Consider the following 27,001-nt stretch of genomic DNA (forward strand, 5'->3'; position numbering starts at 1 on the left):
GGCCCCGCCCCCGTTCGCCCCGCCCCGCCGTTGGGCTCGGCGGGATTGGCAGTTTAGGCCCAGAGCCCGCCCCAGCCTCGCGCTCTATGTAAGGCCGGTCTCTCCGGCGAGGCCGCGGTGGCGGCGGGAGCTCAAGAGCCTGCTCTGTCTGCGAGCGGTCCCTCAGGAAGGCTTCCCTGTGGGGGCCCGACGCGCACGCGCACGCCTAGCCCCGCCCCCGCGCGCCGCCGCGTCCTCTGACCCAGGGCCGCGCGCCACGGGCAGCGGAGGGCGGCATGCGGGACTACGACGAGATGACCGCCTTCCTGGGCGAGTGGGGGCCCTTCCAGCGCCTCATCTTCTTCCTGCTCAGCGCCAGCATCATCCCCAACGGCTTCAACGGCCTGTCTGCCGTGTTCCTCACTGCGACCCCGGAGCACCGCTGCCGGGTGCCGGACACCGCGAACCTGAGCAGCGCTTGGCGCAACCACAGTCTCCCGCTGCGGCTGCAGGACGGCCGCGAGGTGCCTCACAGCTGCCGTCGCTACCGGCTCGAGACGATTGTCAACTTCTCGGCTCTAGGGCTGGAGCCTGGGCGCGACGTGGACCTAGAGCAGGTGGAACAAGAGGGCTGCCTGAATGGGTGGGAGTTCAGCCAGGACATCTACTTGTCCACCATCGTGACTGAGGTGGGTACCAGCCCCGTGCGGGAGCCTGGGACCGGGGAGTAGAGAGGACCTTCGCAATCTTTAAGGTCGCACACTCCACCCGCCAAGGTGTGCGCTGTCACTCCCTCTCCGCAGACTTACTACACACTGGTGATGGGCATCCTCCAGCCAAGTGACTCGGGAGCACTTTGCACGGTCACTTCCAGCCAGATCTTGGCCATCGCAGCACGGGTGTCCGTGCTGGCCACCCATCGTGTTGGCTACCTTGACGAGGAAGCCAAGAAGGCCCTGGCGACTCCTGGTAGATACTCCAAGGTTTTAAGTAGTTAAAGACTTAATCTAGATGGGTGTGGGAATGCTGAGGACCAGAGCTAGAGCTTGGGCCAAGGAGCTGACACCGTTTTTTTCCTCCAGCCTCTTAGCATCTGCTCAGAAAGAGAGGAAATACCCACCACTTTACTTTCTTGAACTTGTAAAGTTAAAGGAAGCATGTCTATAAAACTGTCTCTTGCTCCTTTCTCCAGTTACTCCTTCCCCACCCACCTTCACCCCAAAATGACTGGTCCTTACCCAGGGAACTGTTTACCTTTTGTTCATAGTTAGTCATTAGTCTTTTAGAATTCCTGCATCTAAAGATCCATTCAGGGGGACACCTTGACCTGGAATGTTTTGCATATTTTAAGGAAAAGTCATTGGGCTGATTAAGTTAAAGCATAACAACTTTAGTTCATAGAAGCAGAGGGAAAACCTTTCTCATTCCCCAGCTCCTTGGATTTTCCTTTTGGGTGGCCTTGTTTATCCCCTGGTGACCTTGCAGTTATTAGAGCTGGATGTATGACCTGAGGTTTATGGATGCATGTAGATAAGCTTTGCATCTTACTCAGACACTGGCCCTCTAACTCCCTGCAGTTTCAGCAGAATTGAGCAAGCAGGTCACTGAAAAGGGTCCTCCTAGATAGGCTCTGGGGTGCCCGAGTTCACTGAGTGCCAGGATCAGGGGGTTGAGGCTTAGGGAAGGCTTCTTGGAGGAGGAGACGTCTCAGTGAGTCTTTGATGTTTAGGTCATCAGACGCAAAGTCTGGAACAGCAAGAAACAACCTGGCAGGAGGGCAGAGTTCACAGGGAGGGGGCTGAAGGGAAGGATGTACATGTCCCTGCTTGAGCCTCAGAGTGGCTTACATGAGTTCTGGAAACCCTGTGTGTGTGTTGCTTCTGGGGGTTGTCACCCTTCAAAGGAGTCTGAACACTGCCCCCAAGAGACTCGCGCTCGCGCCTGTGGGGTGATTTTGTATATTTGACTTTTGCTGTCCCCAGCATCTGTGCCCCCTTACTCCACATATATGTAGTACAAGCATGACAGGAGCGTCACTGGGATCTCTCAGCGAAGGACATCACTCAAGTGTCTTGAGGCATTGCTACTTGAGAAGAGAGGCACTCATTAGAGCTAGCTGACTGTGATTTGTGGCCAAAGAGGGCATGGAGTACTCAAACTTCCCATCGTCAGAGTTACCTGGTGGCCTAGTAGTTAAAGATCCAGCCTTGTCACTGCTGTGATGCCAGTTCAATACCTAGCCTGGGAACTTCTGCATATCCCGGGCATGACCCTTCTGCAAAAAAAAAAAAAAAAATTCCAGTCATCACAAATCCTCCGACCTAGCCTCACAAGCACATCTGTCACTCTGTTGGAAGTCAGAGCTGTGAAAGCACAGGCTGTCCCTCAGATTGCAGGTAGAAACCACAGAGGGGAAGCCATATTCCATGACTCAGGGATTCCTGAAAATTCTGCTTCTGGCTGCCGATGGAAGGAGGAGGCAGGGAAATCAGAAGCAGCTTATGGCTTCTCTTAAGATGTTCCCCTGACTCCTAGGGTCCCTGACTTAGGGACTGAACATTTGCTTTTTTTCTTTTTTGTCTTTTTAGCACCGCACCCATGGCATATGGAGGTTCCCAGGCTGGGGATCAAATTGGAGCTGTAGCCGCTGACTTACAACGCCACAGCCATTGCAGCACCAGATCTGAGCCGTGTCTGCCACCTATACCACAGCTCACAGCAACGACGGATCCTTTCACCCACTGAACGAGGCCAAGAATTGAACCCATGTCCTCGTGGATACCAGTCAGGCTTGTTACCATTCAGCCACAGCAGGAACTCCTAGCCACTTGCTCTTGCTTTGCTGCCCCAATCCTGTCTTCAGCTGAGAGTGGTGGCATTGATGATGAGCTCCCAAACACCCACTGTTCCAGAAGGGTCCTTGAGCTATGTTGCTGCCAGTGTCAGCCTTTCCCCTTGTACATTTAGCCTATTTCTTTAGCTGGCTTAGCAGTTTTCTACGAGTTGTGTGCCCTTTCACCTACTTACAGGTTGTCAATCTTTGCAGGGAGCCAAGATTAATACCTTACTGGGCCCTTTGTTTGGAGATGGTGGAATGCCAGACCTTAAGCTCAAGCCTGCTTTTTCCTCTCTGGCGAAACAGAGAGGCTGTTGCATTAACATTCTGGTGGCTCCATTTTTCTAAGGCCCATTTTCTTTCAACCCAGACCTGGCCTGCTGACCCCTGCAGCTAGTCTCGAGCCTGCTAAACGATCTCCAAGCCTGCCCTCTGCCCCAAATCATACATAAAGGTGCACTAGTATTCAATTCCTATTCATGTTTTTCAACAGAAGATGAAAACCTCACATCTCCTGTTTAGTTTTTTTCTGTGTTGAAGTTAACATGTGCACCTATAGTACCAAGCTTTGTAGTCGATTTCCATCTTCATATCTCCCGCAAGCCCCGATTTTGATGCTGGGTGCAGATCAGGTACTCATGAAAATTTTTGCTGAATGGATTCATGAATGATTTCAGAATCTTCTCTAAAGTGTGAGAACTGAAGAAGAAAAGGGCAGGTTTAATGCAAAGAAGGTACACTTGGGGGTGGTAGCCAAGCAGAATAATATTTTAAAGGAAATGTCATCCTCCCACCCCATGAACTGGGGCTTGCGCCTATGTGGATCTGCAGCAAGGTGTTAAGTCTGGCAGGAAGAAGGGGACACTCTGAGGTGAAAGAGGTGATTCTCCCATGTTTCAGGAATAGTGTGGCGGTCCACATGCTCCTAGGCTGGCCCCTTCTCTTGCCCTTCAGTCACCCCTGGGGTGCAGTGGAGTCAGCCACCTCCCCATGCAGTGCTGCTCAATCCCTGAGTGCTTCTTGGCCCAGGTTTCCCCCTTTGGCAACCTGGATGATTTCTCAAGCTGCCTGGGTCACCTGCTTTTTGGTGTCTCCATAGCACAGCCTGTGGCCATAAAGATTCCTTTAGAGATTTCTAGCTCTTCTGACACCCCCGAGTTAGGGTCTTTTCAGCCAAGATCTGTCAGTCCTCTTTGTCCCCTTGCTCCCTGCCAGTCTCTGCTTCCCAGAAGCCCCCTGCCCTGGCCCTTGGCAGCACTCTCGCTCACACCCTGCTCTCCTGGAAAGTCTCTTTTTCTGGACCAGGGTGGGGAGACCCAAGAGACCTGGACCCTGTGCCTCACTGCTCTACCTTTGATGACTTCCTTCACTCTAGGGAAGCACTGACCCTCACCCCTGCCTTGCACCGCCTGACAAGCTACCTGCCAGGTTCCCAAGGGCCCCTGTGCTCATGCAGTCCCAACAGACCCATCTGGCCATGAGTGGTCAGATTGATCCTCTCTCTGGTGGCTGAGAACTGACATAGAGAAGGGAATGAGGGAGAAAGGAAAATAATCTGTTCTAGAGATTGAAGGTCAGGGTTCACCTGGCTTTGGGCCGCCAATCCCAAGGACTCAGCCTCAGGGAGACTATGGTTTCGGAGATTAACAGCCTTTTTATTCATCTAGTCCCTCTCTCCTGTAGGTCCCAAATAGCTATCAAGCCTTTCCTCTGCCAGCTGCTGCCAGGCTTGACAGAGGATATGGTAGCAAATTCTTCATCTCCGACCAACACCGCCGCTTACAGCAATGCCAGATCCTTAACTCAGTGAGTGGGCAAACTGAACACTGAAGGGGTAAGGGGACAAGGATTCGCCATTAATTGTAGCAGGAGGCATGATGAAACATGTGTAGGCAAACATGGCATTCTGTAACAGGTAGTGCTTACCAGTGCGTTTAACCAGTGATGCAGTCAGGCTAGGTACATCTCAGAGAGGAGCTTCTGCCCTGTGGGCACAGACTCTGTCTCTTTTTTCTCCAGCCAACTCACAGGTAAGAACATTTAGTTCCAAGGAACTGTATTACCTCTCTACTTCCCATAACTGAGAAGGAGCACTGATTACATACTGCGTACAAGAGACACAATTCTCTTCCTTCTTAAAAAATGCAACAGCTTCATTGAGATATAAATGATGTAAAACACACTGCACATAACCAAAGTATGTAGTTTGAAAAGCTTAAGATACACACAAACACACAAACACACACACACCCACGTATATGAAGCCATCACCACTAGAAAGGTACATTTCTGACCAGGAAGGATGGCATGTCTAGCCCCCTGGCCAGGGTTACTCTCAGATTTCTTCAGTTTGCATCTGCTCTTATAGCTCACCCAGCTGAGGAGTAATGACCTAAATCTTAAACCTACACCTGTAGTTTTTTTTTTGTTTGTTTGTTTGTTTTGTCTTTTTGCCATTTCTTGGGCCACTCCTGCGGCATATGGAGGTTCCTGGGCTAGGGGTCGAATTGGAGCTGTAGCTGCCAGCCTACGCCAGAGCCACAGCAACGCAGGATCCGAGCCACGTCCATGACCTACACCACACCTCACGGCAACGCTGGAACCTTGACCCACTGAGCAAGGGCAGGGATCGAACCCGCAAGCTCATGGTTCCTAGTCGGATTCGTTAACCACTGCGCCACGACGGGAACTCCCTACACCTTTAGTTCTAATGTTGATATTTGTCATCATCAACCAGTGCAGCCCATCCTCCGTACCAGTTGGAGGCATTGGTGAGCGGGTTTATAGCTGCTTTAGTCACACCTGCAGAGCCAAGACCTCGGTATAGAAATATTAGATTGTTCTAAACACAGCAAGCCCAGGGTACCTAGCCTGGACTCTATGGGCTTCTCACCCCACCTCTCCTAAGGAGGATTCAGGCCAAGTCCTGGAGCCCACTGCAGTCCATCTCGTGGTTGACAGGTAAGTAGATGGCTAGGCTGGGTGGGACCTAGTCCGTGCTGGCCCTTCTGTTCATTTTTTGAGACCTGCTACCTTTGCTGACCCTACTCACAAGCTCCTTGTGGCCAGTAGGAAGAAAGTGTTAACCCATGCTTGCTTTTTGGAGGGTCCAAAGCCAGGCCGTGAGAATTATTAAGAAATGTTGGCGAGTTCCCGTTGTGGCTCAGCGGTTAACGAACCCGACTAGCATCCATGAGGACGTGGGTTCAATCCCTGGCCTCACTCACTGAGTTAAGGATCTGGCATTGCTGTGAGCGGTGGTGTTGGTCGCAGATGCAGTTCGGATCCCACATTGCTGGGACTGTGGTGTAGGCCAGTGGCTACAGCTCCAATTCAACCCCTAGCCTGGGAACCTCCATATGCTGTGGGTGCAGCCCTAAAAAGACAAAAAGACAAAAAAAGAAAAAAAGAAAAAAAAGAAAAGACATGTCAGTGGTGGATAGAGACCGTAGTGACTTCAGGTAGTTACTCACTTGCCTGAGTAAGGTCCAGGTGGTGGGAATGAGGCTGTGGGAGCCAGAGAGATGCTCTGGGGACCTTTCCCAAGAGGTGCTATAGGCACCTTGTTTCCTGCAGAGCATAGACTGACCTGGTTCCAGGTGGCACCTGGCCTTGCCAGTCCAGAAGTCCCTAGAAGCCTATATTGAGAGACTTGACGTGGTGTGAGGCTGGGGATAGTTCTACCCCAGGACTCATTGCAGAAACCCCTGTGGACGTCCCATCCAGTATTTCAGCTATATCAGTCCCTAACCCTCATGACAGACCTATTGGGAAGCAGCTGCTAATTCTCTTCATTTTGATTATCTTTTGATTATTAGTAATGCATGCTAGCTGGGAATAGTTCCCATCATATTCAAAAGTGGCAATAGCCTTAATCTGGCCCTGAAGCTCTGCCTGACAGCAGAGGCTGGCACCCTATCACCAAGTCCCTCAGCTCTGCCTCCCTTGCCACTCCCATCCTGACTTCAGCAGCTGTGTCCAGGCAGGGGCTGCCCTAGGAGCACTCTGAGGCTGCAGAGGTGGGAAGGCTCGCATAGCCTGACCATTCAGGCCTTGGTGCTCTTTGCCTGTCTCCTGCCAGACTGGGCTTCCTCTAGATTTAGGAGTTCGTGACCCCCGCCTTTTCCCTGCACAGGGAATCAGCACCCCATCCTCGGGCCATCCAAGGTACACGATTGTTCTAGAGCAGAGAGCCAGCTGTGTGGCTGAGTGATCCTTATCATCGGCTGCGACGGTTCTTCATGTCCACCCTGAGGGCTGCCCTCTGACCCCCTCTAAGATGCCTGGAGGCTGCGTGCACACACTGCCCAGCTGGGCCCAGAAACAGACTGGTTTTTCCTCTCTGGGTCTGGCCTGGAAGAGATGCAGGCTCTATGGAGGGCAGGCTCACTTTCTGGCACCAGACAAGCCAGGGTCTAATTTCCCGGGAAGGTGGCCTTCTTGATTCTGCTGAGCACCATCTCTCTCTTCTGGGAAACATCTTTCTGGGAACCACCAAGCTTCCTGTTTTGGTTTTTCTTTCTTCTTTTGGCCCTTGTTAGGCTGGAATAATCTAATGTCTGAGTGTTCAGGTGGTTCCCCACCTGCAGACCTCTCCATGCTGACTGTGGATGGAGCTCCACATTGGGTCCTGAGAAACTCAAGCACTGCGGCCCATTCCCTGTCTGAATCACTGTTTTGCAAATGGGGAAATTAAGGCACAACGAGGGGAAAGAGCTTGTCAAAGGTGGAATGACAGTAGGGTAGAAGTTAAAACTCAGTTTCTTAACTCCTTGTTCAGAGCTGTTGGCTGTCATTGGGCCTAGTGTTGGCGCAGCATCCAGGATCCCAGCTCTAAATGTCAGCAGAAGGACCCAAGGGTCATTGGCCCAGAGTTGGGGCCTGAGCAGAGCTGAAGGAACAGATTCAGATGGTATATACCATGCTCTCTGGCCTCAGACCTTCGCTGGATGCCTTGACTCTTAGAGCCACTGAGCCCTGCTCCAGAACCGCTCCTGTGCCATCCCTGCCAATGGCCTAACCCCCAATGAAATGAGCCCACAGTCCTGGGCTCAGCCCACATCCTTAAGAGCAACCGTGAGAGGCCTCACCTCCTTCTGAATTGGTACATAGGTGAAATATTTACTCCCTGCCTTTCTCCCCTCCTTGAATTGGTAGCAAAATAGTGGAGCTAAAAGCTCTTACAAACAGGAAGGCGAGCAAGGCCAGTCTCCCTGCGAGGAGACCCCTGCTTTCTGCCTCGTCGCCTGATGAACCTTCACTTGCCTCAGTGAGCTCACATACCCTTGCGGTGGTGTAAAGAGAGCGTGCGGGGAGGCAGGATATTCCAATTTCATTCAACAAGAAGCCTTACATTTAAAACATTTTTTAAAAGAAGTGAGTGATACATCCCTCTGCTCCTCTTTCAGTGGAACCTGGTGTGTGAGGACGACTGGAAGGCCCCGCTCACGATCTCCTTGTTTTTCGGGGGTGTGCTGGTGGGCTCCTTCATTTCGGGGCAGCTCTCAGACAGGTAAGGTGGCTGTCTATCTCCTGCAGCTGCAGGGGACCCCAGCCCTGAGCAAGGTAGTGTCTCAGCCCAGAGCCTTGTATTTTTAAAAAGGGAAGGCCCAGAGCCTTGTATTTTTAAAAAGGTATAGACTCCATACCAGGTAAAGAAAACCAGCAACCTCCTCTCCCTAACACTTGCTGAGCAGAACGACCTCAGCCAAGTGTATCCATGATCTAGTTGACCAGGAAATACGCCCCACTTCTCCTCTACACTGGCTGGCTGGCCTTCTCTTCGAGAGCGTAACTCTTTCGTGTCTTGGAGCCTAGGAGAGATGGACTCTACACACGTGCACGTGAGCGCTGTTGTAGATCTTGGGGTGCCCCATGGCTGACTGCCTCCATGTTCCCCAGGCCCTTGCTCTCCCATCCAGGTGAGAGGAGATCTCAGTAGCCAGTAGCAGCGTGATGGGCAGAACTCTTGTGTTCACAGGGCTGACACCCTTTAGCTAAGAGGCTTGTAGTTATGGCATTTCACGGCAATCAGGAAATGTGCTGTTTTGACCCATAAGCAGGTGTTCTATGTAATTCCGGGGCTCTTAACTTAAGGTCCATTCTTGGCTTTAGGAAGTTCATTTACTTTGGAGATTACATGTAAAATTTTAGAGCGTGTATGAGCGTTTTTCTAGAGAAAAGTCCATAGGTTCCATGATATCCACAGAGGGGTTTGTTTATCTTGCTGTGTCTTCCTACCCCTGGGCTTCAGGGTCTGTGGGAGAAGCCCATGGCAAGAAGAGCGGCCTTCGGCGAAGTCCTTGGCCACACTGGGAGGAGTCCCAGCATCCTCCCAGTCTTCGTTCATAAGGAATATGTGCATTTCTCACTTGATTTGTCTTTTCAAGAGTGTCATCTAGTGATTTTTTTTTAGGGGACCCATTCCTACAGTCACCAGTGAGCACGGACGTGTTAAGTAGGCCGTAACTACTGCCTGACAACTGTAGATGAGCCTGAGAAAGGGCAAAGGGCTTTGTTTCTTTAGGGGAAAGACCCGTAACCTAGCAGCAAGCATAGCCGATTACCTGTATTTCTTTAACAAACACAGGGCGTCTAATATGTGCCATTCACTCTTCAGCACACTGTACAAATAAATAAATTAATATTCATAACCCTATGAAGTAGGAAGTATTGTTATTCTCATTTTACAGATGGGGAAAATGAAACCCAGAGGAATTAAACGGCTTACCCAGAGTCACAGAGCAGGCAAGTGGCAGGGCTAGACTTCAGGCCCAGAGAATCCTAATCCCTTGTTTCATGTGGACTGCCATTTTAGAGCCCTGCTCTTCCAGATCTTGCCTTCTAGCAAGGCAGATTGTATTAAACGACACACGGAGGGAAGTATTGTTCTATTCTGTGGCGATAAGTGAGTGATACAGAGGGAAAGTGCAGGCTGCTCAGAGAGGCCCCGACGGAGGAGGCTGAGACCGTAAGCGAAGCTAGCGGGTTGAAAGGTGAGGAGAAGTTAGCCAGCTAATGGGGGGAGAGAGGAAAGAGCCCTCTGGGCAAGGGAGCCGCATGTACCTAAGACATAGGAAGGGCCTAGCACAGTGTGGGAGCCATAAGACAGTCCTCTGGGGCGGTGTGGAGATGATGTGGAGGGGTCCAAGCAGAAGAGCAGGCCAGGCTTAGCAGATGGCAGGTGGGCATTCGGGTTTTAATCACAGAGCAGTGGGGAGCTATTGAGGATGTGACATCCTCAGATTTGCCCTTTTATTTTTATTTTATTTATTTATTTATTTTTGTCTTTTTGCCTTTTCTAGGGCCACTCCTGCAGCATATGGAGGTTCCCAGGCTACGGGTCGAATTGGAGCTACAGCCGCCGGCCTACTCCAGAGCCACAGCAACGTGGGATCTGAGCTGCGTCTGCGACCTACACCACAGCTCACGGCAACGCCAGATCGTTAACGCACTGAGCAAGGGCAGGGACTGAACCCGCAACCTCATGGTTCCTAGTCGGATTCGTTAACCACTGAGCCATGACGGTAACTCCAGATTTGCCATTTTAAAAAGATTTTTTGAGGAGTTCCCATTGTGGCTCAGTGGAAATGAACCCGACTAGTATCATGAGGACACAGGTACAATCCCTGGCCTCTGTCAGTGGGTTAAAAGATCTGGCATTGCCATGAGCTGTGGTATATGTCATAGACTCGCCTCGGATCTGGCATTGCTGGGGCTGTGGTGTAGGCCAGCAGGTGCAGCTCTGATTCAACCCCTAGCCTGGAAACTCCCATATGCTGTGGGTGCAACCCTAAAAAAAGTTTAATTAATTAAAAGATTTTTTTGATAGCTTTGTGGAGAAAGGATTGAAAGGAAGCAAGAGGGATTGTGGAAAGGCCAGTTAAGAGGTTATTACAGTAATTTATACAAGAAACAGTGGTGGCTCGGACTAGGCTGAAGGCAGCAGAGACACAGAGGAGTGGTAGAAGGTGCACCAGCAGGACTGGGCTGTGGGCTGGACGAGGGAAGTGAGAGGAGAGAGACTTCCGGCTTGCCCAGCCAGACAGACGACGCACCCTTCTCTCGGACAGCACTCTGGAAGAGGACGGTATTTGCAGGAGAAGATGTGGAGTTCAATTGAACAGACTGGAGTTGGGGTGATAGGAGACTAGGGGTCTCGTAGGAGGAACTGAGAATGGGGTCGGATGTGTGGATGCAGTGCTGCGTACACCACAGGTCTGGGCTGGAGAAACACATTCAGGAATCGTGAGCTCATGGAACCCTCCTCAAAGCCCCAAACGTGGATGAGGGTGCCTGGGGCCAGTGTGGCGTGAGAGGATGGCCTGCCCGGGGCTGCTCTCAGAGGCCCTCCCAGAGGGCTAGTGGGCATTCCCCTCCCACAGGGTTGGGTGGCAGCGGAGACTCAGAGGGGTCACCTTGATGTGAAAAACAAGGAGGAGGGACCCGAGTTTCAGAGTCGAAGCTCAGTGCCTTTTTCTGGGTCAGCAGCTTCATGGGGTAGGTAGATCTCTGCGGGCCAGCGTCACAGCCTGATGACCGTGTAACAGCCTGATTCCCTGAGGAAGGTGGTTAAATTCCAAAGTCTGCACCCACAGAAACAAAATTAGTGAATACACTGAGGACCACCTTAATTTTCAGAAGCACTGGCACGGTATTTCTCAAACCTTTAAAAAATTTTTGGGGAGTTCCTGTCGTGGCTCAGTGGTTGACAAATCTGCCTAGGAACCATGAGGTTGTGGGTTTGATCCCTGGCCTCGCTCAGTGGGTTAGGGATCCAGTGTTGCCTTGAGCTGTGGTGTAGGTCGCAGATGCGGCTCAGATCCTGCGTTGCTGTGGCTCTGGCGTAAGCCAGTGACTGACTACAGCTCCGGTTAGACCCCCTAGCCTGGGAACCTCCATATGCCTCAGGAGCAGCCCTAGAAAAGGCAAAAGAACAACAACAAAAAAACTTTGCCAGCAGACCTAAGTATGATCTGTTTAAGTCCAGTAAGTGAAATTGCCAAAAATGTGCCTATTCTGGCCACAGCCCCTGCCTTCAGTTCTCAACACCAGCCCTCAAGCTTGTCTAAACTCCCTTGGAAAGCCCAAGGCTCTGTGGCATGGATAGTTTCCTCCTAAGTGAGCCATTTAAAAAACCTAAGCCAAGCAGATTACCTAAAAGCAATGGATTCATACCCTGCAGCGGGGTCTAGGATATCAATAGTAACTTTTCATAGAGGACTCCTTCGTGCAATATGAGTAAGCCTGAAAGTCAAGAGCAATTACAGTAATCTTGGGTTGTCAGAGCATCTGGCATCATAGAGTCACCTTTACGTGCAGAATTACAAGAGAGGCACACCCCTGCAGAGAGGTAGCTGAAATTTCCTATTTTCTAGGCATGTATGTGTGTCTGACTTTTGCTGACAGACTTTAAAAACAAGTGTCTCTAGCTCCACCCAGGATTGCCAAGGACTAGCTAGGGCTACGTAAGGGGTCCCTGGGTCTCCCTCTTCCCTCCTTTCCCAGGGGGCCCCTGGGAAGGGAAAGCAGGGTAGGAAGGCCCCATCTCTCGGTTGGCTGGCCCGGGGGACGCTCCTGTTACAGAGCAGTGCAGGGCGGAGTCGGAGTCTCCTTTTAGGCCAGGGCTGCTCAGCCTTGACACTGTTGACATTTTGAACCAGAGAATGCTTTGTTGTGTGGAGAGGTGCCATCCTGGGCATTTTATTTTATTTTATTTTTTATTACTCAAATGAATTTATCACATCTGTAGTTGTATAATGATCATAACAATCTGATTTCACAGGATTTCCATCCCACAGCCCAGGCACATCCCCCACCCCCCAAACTGTCTCCTCTGGAGACCATAAGTTTTTCAATGTCTGTGAGTCAGCATCTGTTCTACAAAGAATTTCAGTCTGTCCTTTTTTTTCAGATTCTACGTGTCAGTGAAAGCATTGGATGTTGGTGTCTCATTGTACAGCTGACTTCGCTTAGCATGATAGTTTCTAGGTCCATCCATGTTGCAAAAAATGCTGGTATTTCATTCTTTTTAATGGCTGAGTAATATTCCATTGTGTATATGTACCAGATCTTCTTGATCCACTCCTCTGTCGATGGACATTTAGGTTGTTTCCATGTCTTGGCTATTGTAAATAGTGCTGCAATGGACATCGGAGTACATGTGTCTTTGCGAGTCGTGGTTTTCTCTGGGTAGATGCCCTATCCTGGGCGTTTTAGCATTTAGAACATCTCTGGCCTCTGCTCTACGGGTTGCCAGTATCGTCAAAAACAAAACCCCCTGTTGCAGTGGGGAGAAGCTCCACACTCCTTACCATGGCCGAAGGCCTTGGGTGGTCTGGCTCCTGCCCACCTCCCCAGTCTCCTGGGAACAGCTGGCCCCATGTGTTCATCGGCCCCTCCGGCCACAGTTGTGTGTGCTCCTCTCACCGTCTTGGCAAAGTGTTCCCCGCCCCACCCCCACCACACAGGCTACCTCAGGGTCCAAGGTCTGCATTGCCCTGGTCCCTGTGCCCTGCCTTCACAGCACCTGTAAGAAACTGATAAATTAAAGCGTAATCATATGAATAATGTTGGTCTCCCCACTGTACTGTGAACATGCTTGAAAGCTGGTCCCTCTTCCCTACTTGTCAACAACTATTTTTCCTTTGGGCCTCCCATCAGGAGGGAGATGTTCCCTGAATGCCCACATCCCCAGCCCCTGCCTCCGGTCCAGGCTGGGCTCCTTTGCTGTGTCCCTTGTCACCAGCATGCTGATCCGTCAGTGCTCCTGTTTCAGTGTGTAATCCTACACTCAGTAGTGTGGTTGTTTGGTTAAAATGTGATTATTGTCTGTCTCACCAGCTATAGGCTCTAAGCTCCTTGAGGGCAGAGCAGTATCTTTTTTTATTCATATATATCCCTAGTGACTAGTACGTCATAGATGTTCAAATAAATAGTCATTGAATGAAAGTGGTGTCTGTCAGCCCTGGCCAGACTCAGGCTGAATCTGCTAAGTTGAAAGAACTAGGTTGACTTGTCTGTCCTTGTTGAAGCTCTGTCTTTAAAACCAAACAAACTCAAAAAAACCCAGTGTTTTTTTTTTTAATTTAAATGAACACAGATACAGAAAAGCACATAAAACAAATATGGCTTAATGAATTATACCAGGAAGAAAACCTTGTAAATACCACTGAGTCAAGAAATAGAACTTTGCCAGCCACCAAGAAGTCCCATCCATCTGTCCAGTCCCAAGGATAAGGGCCTCCCTCCCTTATAAGTAACCACTAGTCTGGCTTTTTATAGTAATAACCGAAGTTCCCGTTGCGGCTCAGTGGTTAACGAATCTGACTGGGAACCATGGGGTTGTGGGTTCGATCCCTGGCCTCACTCAGTGGGTTGAGGATCCGGCATTGCCGTGGGCTGTGGTGTGGGTGGCACACGAGGCTCAGATCCTACATTGCTGTGGCTCTGGCGTGGGCCAGCAGCTGCAACTCTGATTGGACCCCTAAGCCTGGGAATCTCCATGTGCTGCGGAAGCAGCCCTAGAAAAGGCAAAAAGACAATAAATAAATAAATAAATAAATAGTAATAACCCCCTTATGGATTTTTTGGTAGTTTTATCATCCAGTATGCATACTTAAACACAAGTTTAGTAATGCCCACTTAAACATTTTTATGTCTTTTATTAATCTAGAGAGTCTCCATCGTTTTCTGTGCCTGTGCTCTTTCACTTGTGGAATTTCCCAGGCTGAATTTTGCTGATTATGTACTCATGGTATGGTACAGCATATTCCTCTTTTTTCTGCATTTCTTGCAAATTGCATCTGCATCTAGAGGCTTGAAGATTCAGGTTCAGCTCCTTTGGCAAGACTCTAGGAGTCATGCGATGTTCAAGTGTCTCTTTTTACGATTAGCAGTCGTTGAAACATAATGTCATATCTATTTATTCGTTGGGTGTTGTAAAATGATGATGTTCTAATTTTATCATTTTGTTTTCATTTAATAGTTAGAATACTTTTATAAAGTGATACATTCCCCTCATCTGTTAGTGGCTACTCTTCACAGAGTTTCCATAGGAAAGCCAGGACACACGTTTTCCCCTTTATTTCCCAGTTTTCATTTATAATGAGTTGTTTCTCCATCATCCTCCAAAAGTAAACTAATTCTTCTTAAAAATAAATTATGAACGTATGAATTCAAGCATAATGAATGTGTTTCATTCCCTGGTAATCATTATCTTAATTCTGCCACTGCCCTGGTGCCCAGAGTGTACTTTGGCCCGGGAGAGTGGGGAGGGCGGGTAACAGGACTGCCCTGCACCAAGTGCCCTGGCAGCCCTGCCCACAGCCCCTCCCTGCGTGACTCTGGGGAGATGCCCCTTTGGGTGGAGCCCATTCCCTCTGCCTTCTCCCAGCTGGGTCTCTATCACTCTCCTTTCCTTCCCAGGTTTGGCCGGAAGAATGTGCTGTTTGTAACGATGGGCATGCAGACAGGCTTCAGCTTCCTGCAGGTCTTCTCGAAGAACTATGAGATGTTTGCTGTGCTATTTTTCCTTGTAGGCATGGGCCAGATCTCCAACTATGTGGCAGCGTTTGTCCTGGGTATGGCGATCAAGTTGGAGTTGAGTACTTGATCCTGTGTTTCACCATCCTCCCACCTCCCACTTTATGGAGGCAGCTGTGATGTCCCCCCCCGGGGATGTGGTCTCTGGCAGCACCGACAGGGATTCTTGGTGAACCCAAAGAGTAGCCAGGGAGACTGACTCGACCAAGTGCCCATCCTTGGGTCCCCAGCAGCACTGACTGCTGGATTCTAGTTCTTTTCTGGCTTCCAAGGTGTGGCACCTTGGTCACATGAGTACCTCATGGCCATTTTATCGGAACTCACCCAAGGTCATCTATTAAAAGTAGGGTGCCCCCCCCCCAAAAAAGGGCATGCCACTGCCCAGGGCTGGGGTAGCTAAGGAAAGAGGGAGGCATGACGTGAGGAGCAAGGGCCATGATTGGCAGGCTCACCAAGGAAGAAAACTACCCCTTCTGTAAAACACAGTGGCCAGTGAAACCAACTGGCAAAAGCAATTGATGGGAGTGGGCTTTAGTCACAGGAGTGGGCTTCCTGGTTTTAGTTCAGAGTCCACCCTGCAAGGCTTTGGCCTGTTCTCACTGAAAAGTTGCCAGTCTCACTATTCAGAGGAATCTAACTCTAGCTTATTGGTCTGTGGGGTCCTTGGATTGCTTGTTGAAAGGATTATTCCTTTCTTTTCACATTTATTACAATATTTTTCCTTAAAGTGTAACAGTTACCATATGTGGCTTAATAATGACTTCCCCTTTAATGAATCATTCCTCACATGAGGTTTTAACTTCAAGACCTCACGTGGCATCTTTAGCCTACAGCTTCAGGAAGTGATGACAGTTTCACTAGAGAACTGTGGCTGAGCAGCCAGTGAGGCCACAGTGAGGCACCCCCAGCAGGTGGTCAGAATCCCAACCCTCCCTGGGGCTTGGAAACCTCGAGATAATTCTGCCTGCCTTCTTATCTCTGTGTTGAAAATTATGCAATAGAAGATTAATAAGGAAATAACTGGAATTAAAATACTAACATGACTCCTCCCTTGTTTTGAACAGGAACAGAAATTCTTGGCAAGTCAGTTCGTATTATATTCTCTACGTTAGGAGTGTGCGTATTTTATGCATTTGGCTACATGCTGCTGCCACTGTTTGCTTACTTCATCAGAGACTGGCGGATGCTGCTGCTGGCCCTGACGGTGCCTGGATTGCTGTGCGTGGTGCTCTGGTGGTGAGTGTGGCCCTGTGCCCAGTGGCGCCCACCAGCAGGATGCCTTCTGTCTGGCCTTCACTAGGGGGCAGCAGCAACCCGCCAATCCCTACTTGGGCGCCCAGAGACAGGAAGTCTAAATTATTTATAAGTTGTTTCAGATGTTTTTCCATACTCAGAAAAGCCAAAAACAGAACAGAACAACCCCAAGGCATCAACAGACTTGTTCTCAGCCCTGTGCTGGGTTGATCAGCGTGCAGGGAGAGGAAGAAGCGGTGGCTGTGAGACAGTGGGGTCTAGTGTGACCTCCAGGAAGCTGTCAGACTGCAGGACAAGACAGCTTAAGCCCTGGCTCTGGTTGTGCGTTGCCATGGCCTCATGTCGTAGGCACTGGGGGAAGAGGGAGCACACTGTGAGAGTCCTCAGGGTAGCTGAATGGAGGAAGCCAGGTAGCTGAATGAGCCTCCAAGATAGAGGACAGGCAGAGGGAAGGGCAGTACATATCAAGAGAGAGAATACAGCTGAGGGACTGGGGTAGGGATGGTGAGATCACTGGTCCACATGGACATGAGAGCATGACATGGCCAAGCGTAGTGGGAGAAGGTAGATACAGATGAGTCGCAATCATGGCCTAAGAGCAGGGGCTACCTGGTGAGGTAGAAAATACGGTCCGCAAAGTCTCAAAGCACCCACATGCCTTGCAGAGTCAGCTGACTGAGTCAGGGGTTGGGATGGGGGAGTGCTAAGGAAAAGCTAGAGGCTAAGAGGGCAGTGCAGAAACACTGCACTGCCAGGAACAAGCAGAGGAGAACAGCAAGGTAAAGATCTGGGCTGGGCTGCGCCCGTGGCTGAAGCCAGGCTTCAGGAGCCCGTTTCGTGCCTGTCTACCTAGTGTCCAGCAGGTGGCATCACCACTCCTCAGAAATGGAGGTGGCTAGCCAGGGGAGGATTTCCCATCCTGGTGTGCTGGCCCCTTGAAATTTTGTGATCTCCCATGTATCCAAAGCTCACACTTCAGGTCATTCCTGGGTGTAGTAGGGTACATCTCTTAGCTTCTGTCTTGGAAACATCGAACATTCCCCAAACCCAGTTCTGGTTCTGAAACCCCATTTCCCGCTTCCACTTGTGCTACACTGGTCCATTAGGCAGGAAGGCCTCAGTCAGATTGCTCCTTGCACTTCCAGGTTCATTCCTGAGTCCCCCCGATGGCTCATCTCTCAGGGACGATTTCAGGAAGCTGAGGTGATCATCCGCAAGGCTGCTGGAATCAATGGGATCGTTGCGCCCTCCACCATCTTTGACTCAAGCGAGGTGAGCACTGTGTGGGAGCTGGCGAGAGGGTCTTGGTGACCGTGATTTTAGGGTCGCACCCAGAGCCCCAAAGCCCCCCTTTCACGCAGGAGCCCAGCCCTCTCTGCCTGAGTGACAGCTGCCCCCAAGGCAGGCCCTGTTAAAATTCAGAAATTGATTGGGTTTAGGAGATTCTAACTGTTATATTTAAAATGGATAAGCAATGAGATATTACTATACAGCACAGGGAACTATATCCACTCTCTTGGGATGGACCGTGATGGAAGAAAATATGAGAAAAAGAATATAGATAAGTAGATAGATAGATATGGTACTGTGTCACTTTGCTGTACAGCAGAAATCAATACAACACTGTAAATCAACTGTATGCTAATAAAAATTTTTGAACAATGAATTTTAAAAACTCAGAGATTGAGAGGAAGGTGCTAACTGCCTAAATCCCTTCACCTTTTCCATGGATTTTAGGTTTTCATACTTTATATAATTCTTTTCAGTTGAACCATTACCTTTAAATACTTTATTTACTTATTTAGTCTTTTTAGGGCCTCACCTGTATCATATGGAGGTTCCCAGGCTAGGGGTCAAATTGGAGCTACAGCTGCTGGCCTACACCACAGGCATAGCAAGGCAAAGCCCAAGTTATGTCTGGGACCTACACCACAGCTCTCAGCAATGCCGGATCCTTAACCCACTGAGCAAAGCCAGGGATCGAACCATCGTCCTCATGGATACTAGTCGGGTTCGTTACCATAACAGAAACTCTCATTACATTTAATAAGAAAAACTCTTTATGAGTAATAGGCCTCTTGTGAAGTTGGTATTTGGGAAAATTGTTGTCTCTTACACCTTAGGTAGTTCCTCGTCTTAAGAAAAATCATGCAGTACCTGAACTGTGAAGCATAAGTAGATTTATTTATTTATTTATTTATTGGTCTTTTTTTTTTTGCTATTTCTTGGGCCACTCCAGTGGCATATGGAGGTTCCCAGGCTAGGGGTCCAATTGGAGCTGTAGCCACCGGCCTACACCAGAGCCACAGCAACGCGGGATCCCAGAGCCACAGCAACGCGGGATCCCAGAGCCACAGCAACGCGGGATCCGAACTGCGTCTGCAACCTACACCACCGCTCACGGCAACGCCAGATCGTTAACCCACTGAGCAAGGGCAGGGACCGAACCCGCAACCTCATGGTTCCTAGTCAGATTCGTTAACCACTGCGCCACAACGGGAACTCCAGCATAAGTAGATTTAGAGTTAGACATGTCCTGTCCCTTTCCTGCCACCAACAGGGAGTTGTTGAGTGTTGTCTTGGAGCCTGGTCCTTTTGGATACTCGCCCTCCCCCGCCCCACCCTACCTGCGAACCCTGTTCTCACAGGCCAGGAGTAATTTCCTGGCTCTGCCTGACTCCTGGGTCTTGCTTCTCCTTCCTATTCCCTTTCTTTCCACCCTCTCTGCAGCAAGAGGTTTTCCTCATCTCCTGAAGGGTAGAAGTTGTCATGGCTGGCCGATGGGGTTCTGGAGTGTATCTCTGCTCTGATGAGAAGACAAGGGGCTGGCTGTGAGAACAGCCACCAGCAGTCATGCTGCAGTGTGCAAAGGCGTGTTAGCGTGTCGGGCTCCAGATGCAGACCTGGGGCTTGGGAAAGGGAGACCAGTTATTATGGGCAGCAAAGAAGCTGCTGGCCACTTGGCAGTCCTGCCAGCCTCACAGTTAAGTGGTGACCCAGCACCAGTCCCACTTAGCATGTCCTAGAAAGGGCCCTGGTGCACAGAGGGGAGGGGTCTATGCAGGGAGGGCTTTTAAGGGAGCTAGCCTCCGTAGCTTTGCAGGGGTCAGTCTGTGTGAACCCGTAAGTCCCACTGGCATCTTTGTGGAAATGGGGCTATTTCAGGGGATCTGTTAAGTCAAAAGTTGACCTTTTGTTGAACCACGGACTTGGGAAAAAACAAACTCCAAAGCTGGGTTTGCTTAAGAAAGCAACCTCAGTGTGTTTAGACGTGTGGTTTATTAATGTCCTTGGCTGTGCCAAATTTCATAGGAAGTTACTCTGGGTGAAGCTGAGGTCAATTTTCCTGTTTTTCTATCTGAAAAAATTTTTTCCCTGGAAGTAGTCCATAACTACATGGTATGAGGACTGAAAACATTAATTCTTTTAAAATATCCTATCCATAAACTACACAGCCAGTTTCTTTCTATGACCCAGAAGGCTGGGAGCCAGCCTCGGGGAGGAATGCTCAGCGGCCTCCCTGGAATGTGGCCATTGACTGGGCTGGGGGTGGTGCCGGGAAGGCGCAGTCAGCTGGGGCCTCCTCCTCCGCTGCCTCATCGCCTCAGGGACTGGTCGCCTCCTCTTCCTCCTCACTCTTGTTCACTAATTCGTTTATCGACAAGGCCTGGGGAGCCTTCTGCAGCCCAAGATACAGTCACCACAGTCCTCTTCTTATCCAGCAAGACACACAAAACATTCCCCAACCCAGAGATGTGCAAGGCTAAGATGCGAGGGTTTCAAGTATGTTTTCGCGTCTCTGAGTCTCCAACCTTCTCTCCCTCCCATACCCTTGTCATGTTGTTCCTGCAGCTACAAGACCTGAGCTCCAAGAAGCAGCAGTCCCACAGTATTCTGGATCTGCTCCGAACCCGGAATATCCGGATGGTCACCATCATGTCCATAATTCTGTGGTGCGTGAGTGAGCCCTACCTGCGTCCAGACAAGGTGCTGGCCGTGGCCGTCAGGCCCTGCATTTACAGACGCGTCTTAGACCAGAATTCAAAGCCTGTATCATCGGGGATGTGTCTTGCGATGAAAAGAAATGGGCATGTCCAAGTTCTTAATCTTGGAAGAGGAGAATGAAACTGTTGTGGGGGCTTGGGGGGAGATATGGGATCTCTGGGGATCCCTTCGGGTCATAAGGCAAGTCATTGCTCACTTTGGGTCTTAGTTTAGTTGTTCCAGTCACCTGTGCATCAGACATTGACCGAGGAGGACAGCTGAGGCCTTTTAGAAGTTCTAAGTGAAGACACCATGTCCTTTCGATTACAGAGGATGCTAAATACATTCTGAAAATGTGGAGACAGGACATCCTCCCTCTGGGATGGTTGAAGACAGTCCTGGAGGCAGAGCCAGGGCCTAGATGTCCTCATCAGGGCCCTTCTAACACGGCATTTCTCCAAGTGTGTCGGGGAGGGGTTCGTGATTGACCAGGAAGAAGGAACATAGCCAAGTGCCTGCATGGAGTTTGCTCAGTGGCCAGACCCTTGGGATTGCAGGCAGCTACCTGAGCTGCTGGGGGAGGAAGGCAGACTTCCTCTCAGCATCCCTTCTGCTGGAGTCAACAAGCCCTGGCAGCCAGCTCTTTTGCTCACTGAGGGTACTATGAGTCACCCATTTCCAAGGAATGGCCTGGGATCCCTTAGGGTGGTGCACCACCCCTGAGTTGGCCTCAGGGGTGATTCAGCCTGCCCCACAGACCTGCCAGCCTGCGTGAGTCACCTAGGCCCTCCTCTTGCACGTGCCCTTTTCCCTGATTGTACCGGCTGTGCTTTCAACCTGCTGGCCAGTTAAAAACAGTCTGATTCACATAGGTCTGGTTTGCCCAAGAGTGCTGACCATCAGTAGCGAGAATGCCTAGTGGGGACAGGTCTAGGCCAGGGGCAGTGAGGGGCATGCAGATGGCCCACTGGGAGCTCCCTCGAGTCCAGTGGGGGTGAAGTCATCAGCTTCTGACCAGCCTCTTCCTGGCTGGTCGCCCCAGTGGGTCTGCCAGGGATCTTCCTCCAAAGGTTTGACTCCATGATTGTTCCTTATTTTCTCTTATCTCACCAGTCTGATCACACCTCACTTGCTACCTGCCTCCTTATTCCTTAGCTCCTTCTACAGTTGGATTTAAGCATTCAGAGGGTAAGGAAGCAGGCTTTTGTGAGTGCTTCAGCTTAGGATTTTTAAAGCCAAAAGGCAGGTTGAAATTTTTTGGTTTGGAGAATTTTTTCCAACAAAGTAAATCTATCTGAATTACATATCTTTTTTCTGGGACATTCTGGAATTGACTGAAAGTGCTCTGGCCCAGAAGCTACCCTGGGCTAGGGCAGGTTATCTTTCTTTCTGAGAAACAAGACTCAGGGTTAAATCTGCTGCCCTCTTGCTAAGGATAGTTTTCAGTTCCCTCCACCTATTGTATTTCAGTTGTCCAGGTTGGGAGGCGTGTGGATGCTGCCTCTCCAGCTTCCTTCTGCCCTCTGTTCCAGGATGACCATATCAGTGGGCTATTTCGGGCTTTCGCTGGACACTCCTAACTTGCATGGGGACGTCTTTTTGAACTGCTTCCTTTCGGCTCTGGTTGAAGTCCCAGCATACGTGTTGGCCTGGCTGCTGCTGCGGCACCTGCCCCGTCGCTATTCCATGGCCACTGCCCTCTTCCTGGGTGGCAGCGTTCTTCTCTTCGTGCAGCTGGTGCCCCCAGGTAGGGACCGTCCACATCTGCGGCCTGGGATACCCGTTGAGTCACGCAGTCTCTGCCAGACCATCCTCCTCATTTAATAAAGAGCCTAGCATCGTGCCTGCACATCTGCGTTCTGGGCTAACCGATCAAGACAAAGTGTCTCCTGGGACCAGATGGTCATCATGGCTCGGGCTTTATGGGAGAAGAGAGAGTAACCACATTGGGCTGGTGGTTAATTTTACTCTCTCCCCAAGTTCCTGTGTGTGTATTTGTTTTTCTCTGAAGACTGAGGGGAGGAACCGTCCCCTTGTCATTTTAACCTGGCCCCTTAGTCACTTATCCAGTAAGTAGCTACAGAGTATGTGCTGTGGGGGAGGCACTGTGCCTGGGGCTAATAATGCAGAAGTAAAGGAGTCAGCCGAGCTCCAGGCCCCCCTGGAGCTCACACTCCAGTTGAGAAGACAAGACAACAGACAAGTAAATGAAACACGTATTATAACACAGGCTGTGTTACCTTTAATAATAACAATAAAGGACAGTGGAGAGCTGGTTTATATAGAGTGGTCACAGATAGGCTCCCTGAAGAGGGAGCGGTTGAGCAGAAATGGATGAAATGATGAGAACCCTGAGAAAGTCTAGGAGCCCAACATTTCAGGCCGAAGAGACAGCAAAGGCAAAGACCCTGAGGAAGGAATGGGCCTGGCCTGGTTGAGGAGTAAGAGGGAGCTGGTAAGAGATGAGGAGAAGGGGAAGGGGCTGGAGGGGGCAGGCCACAAAGTGACTCTCACAGGCCAGGAGCAGAATTTTATTTGCAAAACTTGCCTGCTCTCGGTATCCCACAGAAGGGTCGGAGATTGCCTCTTTGCAAATCCAGAAAGCAGTTTATGAATCCTGAAGTCCATCATGGTACCCAGAGCTGTCATGGATTTGGGGACCTTTGGTGATCATTTGTGGGCCCCTGAGGCTGGCAACAGTGCCCAGGAATAGCCCCAGCCACAGCTTAGCCGGGAACCCAGGGGTGTGTGTGGAGGTTCATACCGGAGCTCAGGGAGGCGTTTCCTCATTGGCCCAGTGAGCAGGAGAGACCAGAGTATCGTTCCTGAGGGTCTGCTAGTCTGCGAAGTGTGAAAGCCTGAAATGAATTAGCCTTGACCTTCCCACTCATGCACGAGTCATTAGTTAATTCCGCAGTGCCCGCAGCATGAGGTCTGGGGTTCCTGCTGCCCCCCTGACAGACATGACTTTAATGACCTCTGGAAGGTGTCTTTGGGCCCCTGGGGGGGTACCCCCTGCTGGTCTTGGGGCTGAGGAGATGAGCACGTCCTCACACAGCTACAGGTCCCAGCCTCCTCTCTGCCATCAGCTTGGAGGGACATTAACCCCTTAGCCCACGGTAGGAGGTTATAGACACTGTCCCCCGAACCCCCACCAAGAAAAGGGAGATGGTATGTCTGTTTCAGGCTGGAAACTCCGTAACAGTGAACCTCAGGTTGGCGCCTTCCCCTGCTTTCTTCCCTTTGCCTCTCCAGACCTGTATTATTTGGCTACAGTCCTGGTGATGGTGGGCAAGTTTGGAATCACTGCTGCCTTTTCCATGGTCTACGTGTACACAGCCGAGCTGTACCCCACAGTGGTCAGAAACATGGGCGTGGGGGTCAGCTCCACAGCGTCCCGCCTGGGCAGCATCCTGTCTCCCTACTTCATCTACCTTGGTGAGTCCTGTGGGCCGAGTGCCAGCCTGAGGGTTGGGGTGGAAGCATGGACTGGCTCTAACGTGAGCTGGGAGGACTGGCACGTAGTAGATGGGAACCTGCCGACGCCAGATCTCTGTCCAGGGAAGGTTCCTGACCAGGCGCACCGTGGCCGAAGCACTGCCATGGAAAACAAACCTATAGATGTCAGCTAGAAGTTGATGGGAAATGTATCTGTTTTAGCCTTCCCTTCCCAGGTCTTCCCTCTGGGAATACAGTGCCCCTTTCCTAAGGGATTGCAGAGTGGTTCAGGGAGCCGGTGTATTGGGGAAATTTCTTGAAATCAGAGTTTAAAAGGACAGATAGGGAAATTTATTCTTCAGGAGAATAAATAAATAGAAAACTTCTATAACTTGAAGCACTTTACCTGCCTTGTACCATCTTATGTAACAGGGTCCCAGCTTCCTCTTCAGCATCTAAACTATTTCCTCATGGCAGCTGGTCCCTTGCACATGCCCAGCCAGCACGGTCTCTGGGGAGGGGTGGCGCCCATGCTGGGAGTGCAAGAGTGCTTTGTAAACATGCAACCTGGCTCCGACAAGCAGAAACACCTTCTGACTTGGCTTGAAAACAAATCTACCCGTCTAGGGAGCGGGAGGAGTTATTCCTGTCCCTGGAGCAGTACTTAGAGTTCCTTGGAAACCCAGCATTAGGAAACATGAATAGAAATGGCCCAGCTCCATCCTCCCGGTCTGCACTCCTCCCCTGCACTGCAAGGCATCACTGGTCTGTGCCAGCTCTGGGTTCTGCAACCTGTCTTGGTGCCGATTCCAATATGGTAGCTCATACTGGGAGATGCTGAGGCCACGAAGCAGGTGATCCCCATGAGAGTCCTGGGAACAGAAAGGGAGGGACCTCATCTAACTGCATGCCCAGACCCGGGCTCTGTCTGCTTTGCCACAGGTGCCTACGACCGCTTCCTGCCCTACATTCTCATGGGGAGTCTGACCATCCTGACAGCCATCCTCACCTTGTTCCTTCCAGAGAGCTTTGGCACCCCACTCCCAGACACCATTGATCAGATGCTCAGGGTCAAAGGGTAAGGAGTCCTCTTTCGAAAAGTAGGTGCACTGGGTCCAGGCCTGGCAGAGAGTTCCCCAAGAACTCACACACACCATAGACTAATTTAGTCTTCCGAAGGTCAGACATGGCCAGATGGGTACAGCCTCTCCTCTCAGCTCGGACCCAGACCACCAGGTCACCATGCACATCTCCACAGCACCCACAGCTCTGGGATGGTGCTGAGATGAGGAGAAGCCTTTCAGAATCTGCCATATGATTCTTTTCCCTATGGTGAGATAGCCTCAGTGTTGGGTTTTATTTGCTTGACACTGGTAGGCATCTTCTTAAGATTTGTTACTGATACCTGTTTGGCTTGTTTTTATAGAATAAAATATAGGCAGACTCCAAGTCACTCAAGGATGTTAAAAGATGGTGAAGAAAGCCCCAGAGTGCTTAAAAGCACAGCCTTCTAACACCACCTCCAGTGAGAAAGTGGAGAGGGAAGACTGTGCTATCAGAAATGGCTTGTGCAGACCCTGAGTCCTTCAGTGGCCAAGGTCTTTGTTGATTATTCTATGGACGCTGTGTCTGACCTGCCGTGGATGGACGCCCAGACTCAGAGCTGTAGTGGTCCTCAAGCACCACCTTCCCCTCAGGGACACTGTGGCTACTGGCAGACAACTTCGGATGAATCCTAACCACTACAGTGATGGACTTGGCACTTCCTAAGACGTTAACTTTGGAAAGATATGAGAGGTATTTACTAAATTTACATTTTCATTTCAGACGGCCTGAAAAGACCCCTGATAAAACTGGAGATCTAACCCTCCAGACCCACACCTCCCCGAAATGTGTCCTTTCCCCACTTCCCTCTAATGGTGCACTTTAGAGGAAATGACCTCACAGGGAGTTGGATTTCTCATAGTCTCTCAGCGACAGAGGATATTCACTGGGGTTGTTGCTTCCCCAGCGTAGGAAAGCACATGTCTGGGAAAACCTGAAGGTAATTAATATGGAGGGGACTGAGCGGATAGAGGGTACAGGAAAGTGCATTGGTTTATGGGCTCTTGGACCACTCAGTGTGACTGCTGGGTAGACTTGTTTACATCTGATCAAAGCACTGGGCTTGTCTAGGCCTATACGAGATGCATCATTGAATCTCCTACTTGTTTTCCTCCGCTGTGTGAATCACATCTCCTCACTACTGTGGTTTCTGATGTGTGGTTTAAAGGAAGCATATCAGTGAGTGAGACAAGCAAACTTGTCTCTGCTCCCAAAACTATAATGTGGATTTTGATTATATGTGTTTTGTTTGTTATTTTTGTTGTTGTTGTTATGTCTTTTTCTCCTTAAGTTATTTGCCCTTCAGAATAGACTTAGGAAAGGCTGGTTCCTTAGTCTCCTGGTTTGGTGTCTTTATGTTTGTTTCAACCGAGAATCACTCCAGCAGAGGTCTGCAGTGGCCACTCGTGCAAGGCCTCACCAGCCTTAGCCACTAGCACTTCTCTGAGTGCCAAAAATGACGTCATTGTATGTGTTCCTTTTGTGATACTTAATCATGGAAAAAAAATTACAAAAGAAAAGCTTAAGTCATGTTCACTGTCTTTCAGAGTTGCTCACTTCAGTGGTGTAACACTGGGAGGTATTTTGTGTTCGGTGTAAAATTGTATTCTCTTTTCTGATTATGTTACCATGGTACTCCTAGAGTATATGCTTCATCTGGTTGAAAAAAACACATATTTTTGTGAAAGATACTGAAGTGCCTTGGGAAATGAAGATGTTTTAGTAAATAAAATGATTTTTTTAAGATAATAACAACAGCCCACAACTTGTATTTCCATAATTTGTTGAGCCATGCTACACCATCATGTGACTTTTCCCTTTGTCCCCTTGGGCTAATTCTAGCAGTGGTTTGTGACTAGTCTC

General features: G+C 50.1%; 1 protein-coding gene across 3 annotated transcripts; it reads left to right on the top strand.

Annotated features, from left to right (window-relative positions):
- The first annotated feature begins 104 nt into the window (after positions 1-104).
- On the top strand, positions 105-26,890 carry LOC125126315 (solute carrier family 22 member 5). 3 transcript variants are annotated; one of them, XM_047778586.1, is made up of 10 exons: positions 105-668; positions 8,224-8,327; positions 15,242-15,396; positions 16,423-16,594; positions 17,758-17,884; positions 20,465-20,565; positions 22,129-22,343; positions 23,852-24,034; positions 24,977-25,112; positions 25,461-26,890. In XM_047778586.1, the coding sequence occupies exons 1-10, from the start codon at positions 276-278 to the stop codon at positions 25,546-25,548; spliced, it is 1,674 nt and encodes a 557-aa protein (XP_047634542.1). In that variant the 5' UTR covers positions 105-275; the 3' UTR covers positions 25,549-26,890. The 3 variants fall into 3 exon arrangements, with proteins under 3 accessions (XP_047634542.1, XP_047634543.1, XP_047634544.1); XM_047778587.1 differs by lacking the exon at positions 8,224-8,327 and having other exon boundaries at positions 126-668; positions 15,355-15,415; XM_047778588.1 differs by lacking the exon at positions 15,242-15,396 and having other exon boundaries at positions 127-668; positions 16,532-16,594.
- The last annotated feature ends 111 nt before the right edge of the window (positions 26,891-27,001 follow it).

This window comes from Phacochoerus africanus, chromosome 4 (genome assembly GCF_016906955.1).
Source record: "Phacochoerus africanus isolate WHEZ1 chromosome 4, ROS_Pafr_v1, whole genome shotgun sequence".
In the NCBI taxonomy this organism is placed as follows: domain Eukaryota; kingdom Metazoa; phylum Chordata; class Mammalia; order Artiodactyla; family Suidae; genus Phacochoerus; species Phacochoerus africanus.